General features: G+C 41.4%; 2 protein-coding genes across 3 annotated transcripts in view; both read right to left on the reverse strand.

The window, feature by feature from the left end:
- Nucleotides 1–227: 227 nt before the first annotated feature.
- Nucleotides 228–7,562, reverse strand: ubac1 (UBA domain containing 1). Its single transcript, XM_042422468.1, has 11 exons — nt 7,456–7,562; nt 7,090–7,229; nt 5,261–5,381; nt 5,102–5,175; nt 4,884–4,991; nt 4,627–4,729; nt 3,942–4,050; nt 3,470–3,752; nt 2,685–2,771; nt 2,297–2,435; nt 228–807 (listed from the first exon to the last, which is right to left on the reverse strand). The coding sequence occupies exons 2-11, from the start codon at nt 7,225–7,227 to the stop codon at nt 692–694; spliced, it is 1,278 nt and encodes a 425-aa protein (XP_042278402.1). The 5' UTR covers nt 7,228–7,229; nt 7,456–7,562; the 3' UTR covers nt 228–691.
- A 1,167-nt stretch (nt 7,563–8,729) lies between these two features.
- LOC121903818 (neurogenic locus notch homolog protein 1-like) overlaps nt 8,730–13,183 on the reverse strand; it is a 49,965-nt gene continuing 45,511 nt past the window's right edge. For both annotated transcript variants that reach the window (XM_042421211.1, XM_042421210.1), the window contains exons 31-34: nt 12,393–12,691; nt 11,963–12,110; nt 11,743–11,840; nt 8,730–11,620 (exon numbers count right to left, since the gene is read on the reverse strand). In XM_042421211.1, the coding sequence (XP_042277145.1) occupies nt 10,241–11,620; nt 11,743–11,840; nt 11,963–12,110; nt 12,393–12,691 (1,925 nt within the window). In that variant the 3' untranslated portion in view covers nt 8,730–10,240. The remainder of the gene's footprint in view (nt 11,621–11,742; nt 11,841–11,962; nt 12,111–12,392; nt 12,692–13,183) is intronic.

Genomic DNA, 13,183 nt, shown 5'->3' on the forward strand with positions numbered 1-13,183 from the left:
CTCTCACGGCCGAACGGAGAGAGAGGTAATGTGTCTGAAAGCCCATTTTAAATGAGCTTAACAAAACACTTAACTTTGACCACCAGCCTCTCAATTATAAAAGGAGGTATTTAGATGAAAACAAGACGAGGAGGGGGGATGAGGGGGGAGACGAAACAAAACATGATACTGACAGAAGGTCATACACACATTCACAACTGATGAAATGTAACAATTTAAAGAGACAGACAAAACTGTAATTGATATTTAAATATTGCAAAACATACAAAAACAGTTTTCTTTGAAGTGTAAACATTAAATTGATGTCTGATGTCATTTTTGCACATGGAGAAATTATATAAAATAAATCATGTCTGTCATAACTATAAATTGTTCTCATTAAAATGTAAAAACAACATACTAAATATCAATTTTTATTATTACTGTAATAATAATGTTTATGTTAACATTTGTTTTTGTATAAGTGTTTTTACTGTACTGTTATAAATAGTTATATGTGTAACACCTTATTTCAAACTCCTCCAGCTTTGTCTTTACAAGGCAAAAACAATACTTGTGTCTCTGTCTCAACCAGATACACACACGCACACGCACACACACACATCCATCCATCCATTCACACACACACGCACGCACACACGCACACACACACACAAGCTGCCACAGTCACACAGGGGGTCACCAGGAGGCTCTATGTGCGATTGAGGGTCTGGAAGATTCTGGATATTTGGAGCATGACGGGGCCGGTCTCGGGGTCGTTCATCCACTGGGTGCTGTTCAGAGGATTCTCCAGCATGTCTTCAAACGCTGCACACAAACACAAGTCACACTGTTCAAATAATATATCTGATAACTCCAGAAGCTTTAAGAATTAAAAGCATCCTTTCCTATTCTGATAGAATAGGAAAGATACTTTCATTTTATTGTATCATCGTCTTTAATTTCATTGTATTTACTAGATTTTTTTGATGAACTGTATCAATTTTCTTATTTTAGTACTTATGATCCCTCAGCCTGCCCCATCCAGAGCCTTGTCACCCAAAAGCATCTTATCTATATGATCATAAAATCCAATCAAAGAAGCTAAAATCAATCAAAGTTACAGAACATGAATTATAAACACTGTAGACTTTTAACTGAGTGTGAAGCTTTGTTTTCATACTGAAAAGTGAATTTCAAGTAGGCCTATGAAACATTTAGGCTGTTTGCGTAGTTTTTACAACAGTTACGCTTTGTGATGTATTTTTCAATATATAGCATGGCTTACAGACTGTTAAATATGCAAAGCCTCCTCATCGTCATCTTCAACACCACAGACAGCCCACGTTAAGAAGCTTTTCACAGTGTCTGCGTGCACTTGCTCTTAAAGAGCGAGTGAGAGAGAGAGAGAGCAGCGTTGGTCGAGCGAGCTAGAGATCGAATGAAGAGAACGAGCAGCGCTGACGAGAACAAAGCCGTGAATCAGATAAATAAAACTTCATTTTCTGATTGTTTCATAGCAGTTACGTTCTAAAGTACGAATTAACACATCCACACCTCTGCGCAACCCTGCAGGAAGGTGCCGCATTGCCGGATTTTGTGTGAATGCAGAGCTTCATCCTGTCCACTGTGGCCTCTCTGCTCTGTGTGTGTGTGTGTGTGTGTGTGTGTGTGTGTGTGTGTGTGTGAGTAGCTCAGCCCTGCGCTCGGTCAAGCAGAAACACAGACCTGCAGCTCTTTATAAATCCATGACATAGAGACAGAGAGCAGAGGAGAGAGATGGAGACAGTGATGTAACCTGGTCGCTACGCTACGAGCCCTGACCTCACACCCTGTGCACTGTTATTGGCTGGGGGCTAAACACCCACTGCCCAAAGGCTGATGCCCAAAAACGTCCCGAACACGGCAAAATAATAAGAAAATGCAGGCAGAGGGCAGAGTCTCTGCAGATACATACACCACCACACACTGCTAGTGCCTCATAAGTGATGACTGGGAGGGATTACTTTTGTTTGTATGAGTCTATATATGTTTGTTTTTAGGAAAATCCTGCATAATATACCTTTGAATACTGCTTTAGGAAATCGCTCTTTGGAAACACTCTTAACTTATAAGGTTGATCGTTATTGGGTAACGAGGTCCAGGTCTGCTTCAGTGAGTCATTGAGCCTGTAGCTGCAATGAAGTTAAGTTAATACCAGAAAACAACAAGTTTTCACTATTACTTGGGGTAGAATTTTTCTTCAAAGTGTGATTTTTAATGTTTACGAACCCCCCTAACAATCTTAGCTTTTCCACTGAATCTAATTAGACTGTACCGAGCAGAGTCTTGGGATTGGTTAAACCCAGCTGGACCACTGGATTCTCCAGAATGGCTTGGAACAGCGGGCTGTTGGTGTCGATGCCTTTGTCCAGGTCCTCTGGAGAAGGTTTCCTGTCTCCCAGCAGCCACTCGCACTGCAAAACAGAAAAGCAAGTGTGAGAAGACAAATTCTCTTTCTTTTTGTGAAAACACAATGATCTCTTAAGTAAGAATTCAGGACAGCTGACTGCTGTCACCGGAGGCGAAATCCGGGCTTTCAAGCTGAAAAAAAAGTCTATAGTATCAAAAACAGTTGGGGCAGAATGAACCAGTCCTGGAAAACTCTACTGTAGACCAATTTCTCAAATGTAGTGCTGCTGTATGTTGTGGATGTGTAAACTCACCGCAGCGTCCTGTTGGTTGTTATTCACTCTCAGAGCATCAATCACCTCCTTTTCATCAAAGCCCATCTCCATCAATGCAATGACAGCCTGAAGAGAAAAAACAGAAAAAGATTGAAAGATTGTGTGTTCAGGTTTCTCAGTTTAATCACAAAAATATCCAGTTTCTGACTGTTATATGGCGCCCAGCAGGTGTTCTGGAGAAGAAAAAGAAAAATGCCTGCATGTTGGATGTTTAAAAAAATTGACTGTAGTGCAATTTTTTAAATCGCCTTTTCACTTTTGGAGATACTGGGGAGCAGTGAGACTGGGGAAACTGAGGCAGATAAAGCCCTACAGGTAGTTAAGTGACAAGACTGTTAACTGTTGGCTGAGCAGTAGCAAGAAAAAGTGATTTTCCTCTAATTTCTCTAATCTAATTTCAGTTTTCCTGTTTTCAAAGTAACGCAGTTGTATCTAGTAAAGAGAATGATTAGAGATCTTTGAGCTGAAATTAGTTGGTCTTGCATCATCAGCTGTTAGATTTGGGGAGATAAATAACACAAAAGATACACAGAGTATTGACAAAGGGAACAGTGTGTGTAGGCGCGTCATTGTGTTGAAAACTGTCAAAACTGTCTTAATACAGACGTACAGTACCAGTCAAAAGTTTGGACACACCTTCTAAATTACTGACTGGTACTGTAGGTATACAGGCAAACCCTGCCCTTAACCTAGCAGGTGTTATAATGAGAGAGGTCAATAATTATCCACAAGTATGAAAACCCAAACTAGACAAAGCCACCCACTCTTGAGTCAGGTCTGAACTCCCGTTTCCTCCGGATCCTCTTGAAGATCTCTGTGAGTTCGTCCTGCCTGTTGCTTTCGTCTGTGCTGGACTGGTTTGAAAGGCTGCGGAGAAGGTTAGGACCGGACGCTGAGGCCGAGGCCGAGGCTGAGGCAGAGGGGCCTGGTGTGGCGGCGGCCGTAGCTCCTGCCGCTCCGGAAGAGTCCTGGCTAGGTAGCGGCGTGTCTACAGAGGGGTCGTCTACGTGCTCGATCAGCCATTCCATCGCCTGGGTCACCGACATGCTGCGGGGAGAGAGGATGGGATTAAAAAAAAAAAAAAAGTCTAAATAAGACCAGTAAAAACTCAGAATGTGTCCTCCTTTCTGTGGAAGTCTTTGAGCCCGTTCTTTCTTATAATTTCATAGTAAATTCATGCCGTAGATGATTCCAAAGATGTTTTGTGAAGTTGTTGTCAAACTAATACAGACTCACTGGTTCAATCTAAGAGCTTTGATGGCTCTGCTCTCGGGGAAACCCATCTCAGTGAGCTGCTGAAGAGCTGTTTCATCCACTCGATCCTCTTCATCTTCATCCAACATGGCTACAAGACACATAAACACAAAGAGATCTGAAACAAAAGGGTTGGGCAATACCCATGAAATGAAAAATAATCTTTAGGATCTGTTTTTCCAGCAAAAATATATATTACAACATGGTTTACATATGTGAAACACATGAAAAAATACTCTGATGTCAAACAAAACTCTAAAATATCTGAAAGACAGTACGTAGAATATCTAATATCTCATTTTGTCAGAGTTTTTAAACAGAATACAGTTTGTTTACAGTTCAGACAAGGGCAAAGTTAGCACGGTTGTCTCACAGCAAAAGGGTCCTGAGATTGACCTCAACACAGCCAGCTGCAGCCTTTCTGTGCGGGGCTTACGTGTTCTCCTCGTGTCTGTGTCAGCAAACTGGGAGCGCTCCAGTTTCCACCCACAGGTCAAGTGGAAACCCTGTACTGCCCTTAGAAGTGAATGTGTTTGTCTGTTATAAACCGGCAGCTTGTCCAGGGTGTAACCCGCCTCTTGCCCAATGCGTGCTGAGGTTGTACGATCCTTGACAGTATGAGTGATTTAAAAATTTGTAAATGATTGTAAGGCGTTGTAAGTTTTACCATTGGCCTTTTTGAAGAGCTCAACAGCGTCAGGATTCAAGGCAAGAAGCTTCTGGGCAACTTCTATGAGAGAAACCAGGATTTTTCTAAGCTCCGTCTGAAACTGGAACAACACAAACACACACCTAAAAATCAATACTATCTTTGACACACAATCAAATTCTGAATAGTTTAATTCTTATTCATAGAGTCTGCATGTTATGTTTAACTTTTTTAATAGACTCTGTAGGCTGAATCCGTTCCACAAAGAACCTTACATCTCTGATGTTGTGCTGGGTAACAGTGCGGTCGGTGTGGCGTGTGGAGAGGTTGGCGGTGGCTTTCAGGATAGCATCTTTATCTGGAGCCTTGTTATCTTGTTTTTTCTGTGACAACCAGGGAACACAATCAATACAGATAATAAAATGCAGGTGGAATAAGATAAAGAAATGCTTTCTGTTCTGTTTAAAATAAGCCGACAGTTGATTAAGCTTACCTTTTCATCTGCGCTTACGTCTGCCATCTTTGGAAGAGTCGGTGGTGGTCTTTTCTTTATGAGCAGCAAAACATCTACAACATATATGAAAGATGGTCAGTTCATATAAATCAGCGTGGTATGCATGCTTTTTGTAATTATGCCAAAACTGTTTCATACCTTTATCTTTGAGATTTTCGTCAGCGACGGTTTTCGTGTCGGTGAGGACTCTCTCTGTAGCAGCGTGTATAAGTTTATGGTGGGTAAGTGTTTTGGGGTCTTCTAGACTTCCATGTACATACTATAAAATAAGCACAATATAGTTGGGATGTTTTTTTAAAATAAGAAAACAAACAGTGAACAGGTGAATTACTCTGTCAATTACTTTTTCAACACATTAAAAGAACATTTAGTCTATAAAATGTCAGAAAATAGTGAAAGATAACTCACAGTTTACAAAGGGATGATGTGACGTTTTCAAATAGCTTTTTTTGTCCAATCAAAAAGGTCCAAAACTTTAAGATATGTAATTTATAATCATATGAAACAGTAAAGCAGAAAAAGTTGGGCATTTTTGCTTGATAAATGACTTAAACGACAGATAATGAAAATGTTTTTTGATTTGTTTTTAGTTCATCGGTGAGTCAATAAATTGGTTACCCGACTGTCAGAAACAATTCATTGACAATAATTTTCGTCTCAATCAAAAACACCAAACATTCTCTGGTTTCAGCTTCTCTGATGTGAGGATTTGCTGCTTTTCTCTTTGTTTTAACTTTGTAAATCAAATATCTTTTGATATTTCAACTGTTGGTCGGACATGACAAGACATATAAAGACATTAGCTTGAGCTCTTGGAAACTGTGACAGCCCTTCTTTGCTATTTTCTGTTATTTATAGACTAAACTATTACAAGACTGGTTCACAATTTTTCAAGTCCGTCTTAAAACAAAATTCAGGCTCAAATGAACATTGAAATTGGTTTGTTTTTCTTGCTGTAATCATTCCTCCTGTTCATACTGGCTATTAAGATAATGCACTTTGAGGCCAAAATCCACAAGTCTCCTTCTGTGCAAACATTTATTTAAAAGGTTATCTTAAGCTAATATGAGGCTTCAGCATCCAAATTAGTCAAATCAAGTACATATTTTTCAACTTTATAAATCTTTCAAATGTGGCAGATATCCACTCGATATGACTAACTCAGACTGCTGACGCCTCCTATAAGCTTCAGATAATCTTTTAAATGCATTTTTGCACAAAATGACTGTGGATTTTGGCCTCCATCACCTACATTGAAAGCACATTTGAAGGAGACCTTTTAATGGCCTGTATGAGCAGGAGGAATGATTACAGCATGGAAAACCTCTTTCAGAGCTCATATGGACACCTGACTGTTCTTATAAGACAGACTTGAAAAACTGTGAACCTACCCTTCCTACTTACACACACACATACACATACATATGTGTGTATGTGTGTGTGTGTGTGTGTGTGTGTATGTGTGTGTGTATGTGTGTCATCATCGTTGGTGAATATCAAAACAAACACGTAGGCAGAATAGAATAAACAACTGTCATCATGATGCCTGTACACATGTGTTGCTGTTATACAGAATCTGTGCATTTCTCCATGTTGTCATAACAAACATACAGTAGACTGCAGCTTTTAGTTAGGCTTTAGGCCATAGAAGGAGAAGATTAGATGAGCTGTGTAATAATAGTCTGAAAAGAAGCATGCCTCTCAGGATAGCCACTGCAGAAAAGGGACTGAGTCGGACTAGCTAGCTTGAGAGGGGCAGCCAACCTGCTAAATTATAAATAGCAAAGTCTACCCAGTTACTATAAATACAAAGCCAGTGACACTGACAGTTTACACAGAGGGCATGGTAGCCTGCAAACACCCCAGGCAGAGGAGTGACAGGACAAAAAAAGCAACGAGGAAGATCCCCCCCCTTCACCCCCCACCAACACACACAGACACAAACACACAGAGAGAGAAAAACCTACATGTTTCAAGCACTTCTCCTTCAGTTTCTCAACAGTGGTGTCTTCCGTGACCTCCTCCAACCACTCCGTGCCGTCCATTGTGCAGATGTGTATTTTCAACACTTTCCCTGCGAATATCTTCTCCTCCTGTACGAACATACCTGCAGCCGTGAGAGTAAAGAGTACCAGTTCAGTGACGTTAGCTAGCAGCAGTTGCTATGTGCTCCTAGCAAACTAGCGTGCTAACGTTAGCACCCAGCTAGCCGTCGTCCTGTAAAATCCACCGACAACAGAGCAAAAGCGAGCACCGATTAGCTGAGGGCCATTTTCAGTTTCCTCTATCGGTCTGCGGTGCGGTAGCAACCGATTAGCGTGTTCTGTGCTCACCCGGTTGTTTATTTTGCCCAGTTAACAAACAGGCAGCCAGCCAGCGAGTACCCTATTTTTACTGTAATATTTGAACTTTGAACTTCAACGGTGCTACTACGGGTGCATCATGGGAGTGGTAGTTCTTTTGCGTCACAGCCCAAACTGGTTCAAAAAGCACCCATCAGCTTTATAAACAGTGGTGGAAGAAGTGCTCAGATCCTTTATTTAAACTGTTCAATATCAACAAGTACGGTATTTTATTTCATATTTTATTTAATTTGTTTTCCCTTAATCTCTGATAAGAAAGGCTGAACTGGGCATAGCCATTTTTTATACAGTTTTTTATACAGTTATACATATTTTTATAGAGTCTATGGGCACAGCCTACAACTGCTCCTGAGCCCCAGATCTCCAGGGGGGCCCAAAAGTATGACAACTGGTTTGTGTTCATTTAATTGGAGAACTGTGTATGAATATGCACCACTAAACATAATATCAACTGACACAAAAAGGACCATTGACTATTACGTTCTCAGTAAATTGATTAATGTTTGGTCTATATAATGTCAGAAAACAGTGAAAAATGCCCATCATACTTTTTTTAAATCTCAAGATGATGCCTTCAAATGTCTTATTTGTCTGAGAAACAAATCGAATTGAATTGATTATATAAAACAGAGAAAATTAGAAGGTCTTCACAACTGTAACGCTGGAACCAGGGATTTGGGGCATTTATGCAAGAAAAAAATAACAAATAAAGGCCTTAAGATGGGTTCTGCTTTATTACCTGATCCTGTGGCTGCGTCTTTTAAGAATTTCAATACCTTCATTATTTTATTTTTGTGTTTACATGTTGCATATTCCTTAGTTTATGTGTTTCAATTACCACACAGAAAACTTGGGACCACATAGTATTCTAACATAGATAAACTTTACACATTACACTGAAAACAGGGAGGGATTTGGGATTTACAAGGGGCCCAATACCTATTCTTTCCCTGGGGTTCCCTAGCAGGTCAAATTCTGATATTAAGATAATATATTTGTACCACTAGAGGGAGACATACTAAGTAAAATAATAATTCTCTGCCCCTTCAGAAAATGCTAAAAGATAAAATGAAATGCGGTGTTTGAGAAAAAGGTCACATTTATTCTAAATTTAAAAATCTACTGACATATTCATTGCTGCCCAGACCTACCAGAGGCATTGGCTTATACTGAAGTTATACTGTAGTTTATTCAAAAAAGATATTGATCTTGTATAGCAATTTAAAGAAAAAAGACAGGTCTCATAAGTTTAAGACACACAAGTGCCGTTTATTATATCAAGAAACATTTTTACAGATTGAAAATGAAAGGGAAAATACATTTCTTGCAAATCATAACTTTATAAGTGGAAGAAACATATTGTAGATATTACAAGTTCACTACAACCTAATATTCTTTTAAATTATAACATTTTGCAAACTCTATCAGGGAGTGTCTCACAACTCATCGAAGTAGACACGACTGAGAACGTAGCCAACAGTTCTTCAATTTTTACCAAAGTGTAGCAAAAACATTTCATAACATACACAAATGGTTGCCTCAGTGGATTTTTATGTGTTACAGAACAGTAAATAAATATGAATTTATAAAACCTCAATATTTATGTATTTTTCTTTTTTATGAGAAAAAATGTCTCCTAACAAACAATATATTGTATCTATTTGTATATAGTTCAAATTTATTTATGCATAAGGGACAGTACAATATAAAATATATATTCTGTTCTGTTTGACATTTTAGAGGCTGTTGACTGGTGCGAGACCTATCAAAATTGCATGCTTAAGACATCAGATTTCTTAAACAAAATCTTGCTTACAAGAGAAATGCATAACATATTTACAAAGGGAAGAACACAGCCATAGGCTCAAACTAATAGGAGGGAGAGGGAAAATTAAGTTTCCTTTTCCCTCTGGACAACAACATACATCGTGGCCAACAGGGCCAGTTCTCCAACACCACAGGACTAACAGATATTCAAGCCTGCCTTAACTGCCAATCTCCAAGATGGCATTATACTGTACAACATATCACATCATCATCACCACATCTCTACATATGAATGCAATCAAATCTAGAGGCACAACGTAATGTTGTTCCATTGATTCAAGAAATGTACACAACTATGAGTGTAACTAAGAATCACATGACTTTTAAACAGGGAGAATTTGTGGGGAACAGCTCCTTCTGTACATCATTCAGGACCTGTGAATGAAATACAGGACACGTGCTCTGGTAACATTCACAACTTGTTTATCTGCAATATTTCCCACACTTACAAAATGAAATAACACTGGAACTTAAAAATGTGCTCTATAAAATGCCCCTTAATCACGATTCTCTTTATAAACAAGATTATACAAAAAAAATAACAAAATATAAACAAAGATTGAGAAGTATGAAAAAAGGCAAAGACTAAAAGTCCTCAAGGAAATAAATACCCAGTGTGTATGCCGCAACTTCACTGCAGAAAATAAGTACTAAAAGAAAAGAGTCTCTCTAAAGGACTTTCTCTGTCCTGCAAATGACCCAACACCATGGATTCCCGAAATTTCTGTAAGCAGGCAATGCGTATAAATAAGACATTAATAAATAAAAAGAATGGATGAAACACAGGTGTTGATGTTAGTATAAAAGCATATAAAAAAGTCCTATTAACTCTTGTTTACAGCTTTGCCCTTTTTCTTTTTTTTTCACAGAGTGCCTTTTTTATAAAAATATATTCAGCAGCTCATCTGGGCGTAAAGATACAAGCTTTTTATTTGAACTGTTCAGGTATATGTCCAATCTGAGACTGCATGCTAGTCGGTGGACTTGAAATGCCTTCTGACCAGTCGGACATGTTGGAATGAGGAGATGAACTTGACCACTGATCCGGGGAGCCCGGGGAGGGGGTCAGAAAGGGGTGGTCAGGGACCTGGACCTGATGGTTTGGGGTGTTGTCCATGGGGCCTGAATAACTGTGCTGGGAGGGAGGGGTGAGAAACTGGGTGCTGGGCATTGACTGGTTGATGGAGGAGGTCATTATCTGGGTCTCCTGCGGCAGGATGGTGTGAATGGGCATGCTGGAGTTGCCTGTGCCCTGCTGGAGCTCCGGGGAACCGAGCTCACCGCTGATGAAGTTCTGGCTGTTGGTTGTGTTTGAGTTCTGGTGCTGCAGCTGGATGGTTTGTTGTTGTTGCTGCTGCTGTTGTTGCAGCTGCTGGAGGTTCTGCATCTGCTGCATCTGTTGAGCCTGCTGCTGCATGATGTGGGGCTGCGGACCCAGTCGGGTGTTCTGGATCCCCTGGTAGGTCATCATCTGAGACAGGCTGGTGTTGGGGTGGCCGTTGTGGAGGGAGGTCATCATCCCGTGCTGTCCCCCCTGGTGCAAACCTCCCTGACCACCGGGTGCTCCTCTCATGGGGTTGAACTGGCTCGGCTGGCTCATGTTGCTGTGCATCCTGGAGAGCCAATCACATTGGCCGTTCATGGCGCCCTGCCCACCAGAGCCAGACACGGGAAGATGGGTAAGACGGGGAGGAAGAGGGTCAAACTGCATCCGGGCCAGCTCCTGTTTGTTAGGCATCACCATGTGGTTTACAGCCAGGTGTGGGTCAGACATGCCCTGCAGATGATTGAGAGATACGGATGGCGACGGCTGGAAAGGTGAGGTCATCATGGGCGGCGAGGCCACATCAGAGACATAGCCGTGGGGGGACTCCAACGAGTCAACCGGAGACAGAACAGCTGAGCTGTCCAGGAGGCTGCCAGGCTTCCCATCCTGTGAATTCTTCTTCTTCACCTTCATGTCTTTGCCCTCCTTGCACCCGATGCCCTTGGTGCTGGGCTTACGTGCCTTTTTGCCCTGACCTTGACCCTGAGGCTGAGGCTGCTTCATGCTGCCCAGGTAGCCATTGGGTGAGCAAAGAGGGGGTGACAAGGTGGTGCTTAGGGACCCTCCATGCATGGGAGGACTTCGTACCAGATTGTACTCATCCATCAGCCGCACAATATCATGATGCATCCTCTCCTGTGCAATGTCTCTGGGTAGCCGGTCCATGTGGTCAGTTATTTCTCTGTTGGCGAAGTGGTCCAGTAAGACCTTGGCAGTTTCGTAGCTTCCTTCTCTGGCAGCCAAGAACAGAGGGGTTTCCTCCTGAGGCAGACAGAAAGGAGATAACACATTAAGAGAAGAAGCAAAAGGCATGTTGTTTCGAAAAGATGTCTCATTATTGTTTTGCAGATAAGCAGAGGAAGAGAAAGAGATTATTTTTTTACCTTGTTGTTTTGCATGTCCTTGTTGGCTCCATTCTTGAGTAGCACAATAGCAGCCTCCACATTATTTACTGCTGCGGCCCAATGTAGGGCTGATTTACCTGAAAAAAAACAAAAACAAAAAGGCTTATCAGATCTAAAGCATTCTTTTGACGCAAATGAGGAACTTTTTTGTCATGATTTCTGTTGCTCATATGAGTGGCATCAAGCAGAAAAACTTTACCGAAATCATCGATTGCATTGACATCAGCGTGACAGTTGATGAGCTCCTCCACCATGCCCTCCACTGCCAGCCTGGCTGCTAAGATCAGGGGTGTGGTGCCATCATGCATGCGGGCATCCAAGTCCGTCGCGCGGTTCCTTATCAAAATCTAAAAAGACAAAATAGAAAATCAATCCCTTTGAAATTCTACATTTCAGAGGTTGAAGGTTCAAATATTTTCAACAGCTATACTTATATTAAATGTAAATGTTATCCTGTGAGTAATTCTCCCTTCTAGAAATTCTGTAATTAGTAATTCATCAATTGATTTGTTGTTGTCAATAAAATGACAAAAATGCATTTTTGTTTGGCTTATGATTAAACAATTATCAGAATTGTTTTTAACTAATAGAGTGATCTCTTAGGAAATAATATTGTCATTTGAACCCACCTGAAACACGCCCTGGGCATCAGCTGCCACAGCAGCATGCAGAGGCGTCCTGCCCATGTTGTCCTGGATGTTGGCGTCAGCGCTGGCCTCTAGCAGGCGCTTGGCAGCGTCAGAACGAGCATAACGAGCAGCCAGGTGAAGAGCAGTTTCACCTGTCCGGTCAGTCTGGTTGTGAAGGTTAGCACCCTGGTAGATGAAGTCATTGATCACATTGGCAGAGGCGTCCTCCTCTTCCTCGCTGTTGCCTGTTTCTAGCCCTCCCCCACTGCAGGATGCAATCATCAGGGGTGTGAATCCATCTGGACGGAGAGAGGAGAAGGAGGCACATGAAAGGAGGCACATGTAGGTAAAAGACTGCTTGGTCAGCACGAGCCCAGTAACTGCTACGAAAACACATGAGCCTGCACTTCAAAGCATTAGGCCGATCAAAACAAAGCAACAAACAAATCGAATGTGGATTTGACACTTTTGCCTGCGTTGAATCATCACCGCTCTCTCCTTTTTCGATATTGGATTCTGATCAAGGCCCCGGCACAGGAGAAGCTTCAGAAGAAAAGCGAAGCTAGGGGGATAGAGGCCGGGGCTTGCTAAAGCTGGGCTGCTGCAAAAACGAAGCATTAATATCTAACTGTGAGAGGCAGCTCAGTCAGTCGACTTCGAAAGGTTTTCTCCTCTTCAAAAGGATAGCAAGCCCCAGATCTCACAGATTTGGTCGATTCAAGTGCATCGATCCGCGACGGGGGGAAAAAAAGTGTGCTCTCAAGTTGTTAACCCTGCTACTTTGATTTTTC

The sequence above is a fragment of the Thunnus maccoyii genome, chromosome 9 (genome assembly GCF_910596095.1).
Source record: "Thunnus maccoyii chromosome 9, fThuMac1.1, whole genome shotgun sequence".
NCBI classification, from domain to species: Eukaryota; Metazoa; Chordata; class Actinopteri; order Scombriformes; family Scombridae; genus Thunnus; species Thunnus maccoyii.

Bases quoted from the DNA above. Each gene is read 5' to 3' on its own strand.
- ubac1 (XM_042422468.1), bottom strand. From the start codon at position 7,227: ATGTTCGTACAGGAGGAGAAGATATTCGCAGGGAAAGTGTTGAAAATA. The intron at 5,382-7,089 runs GTAGGTTTTTCT...CTTATTTTATAG, and splicing joins AGGAGAAGTGCTTGAAACAT to TATGTACATGGAAGTCTAGA. The intron at 808-2,296 runs GTACAGTCTAAT...GTTTGTGTGCAG, and splicing joins CAATCCCAAGACTCTGCTCG to CGTTTGAAGACATGCTGGAG.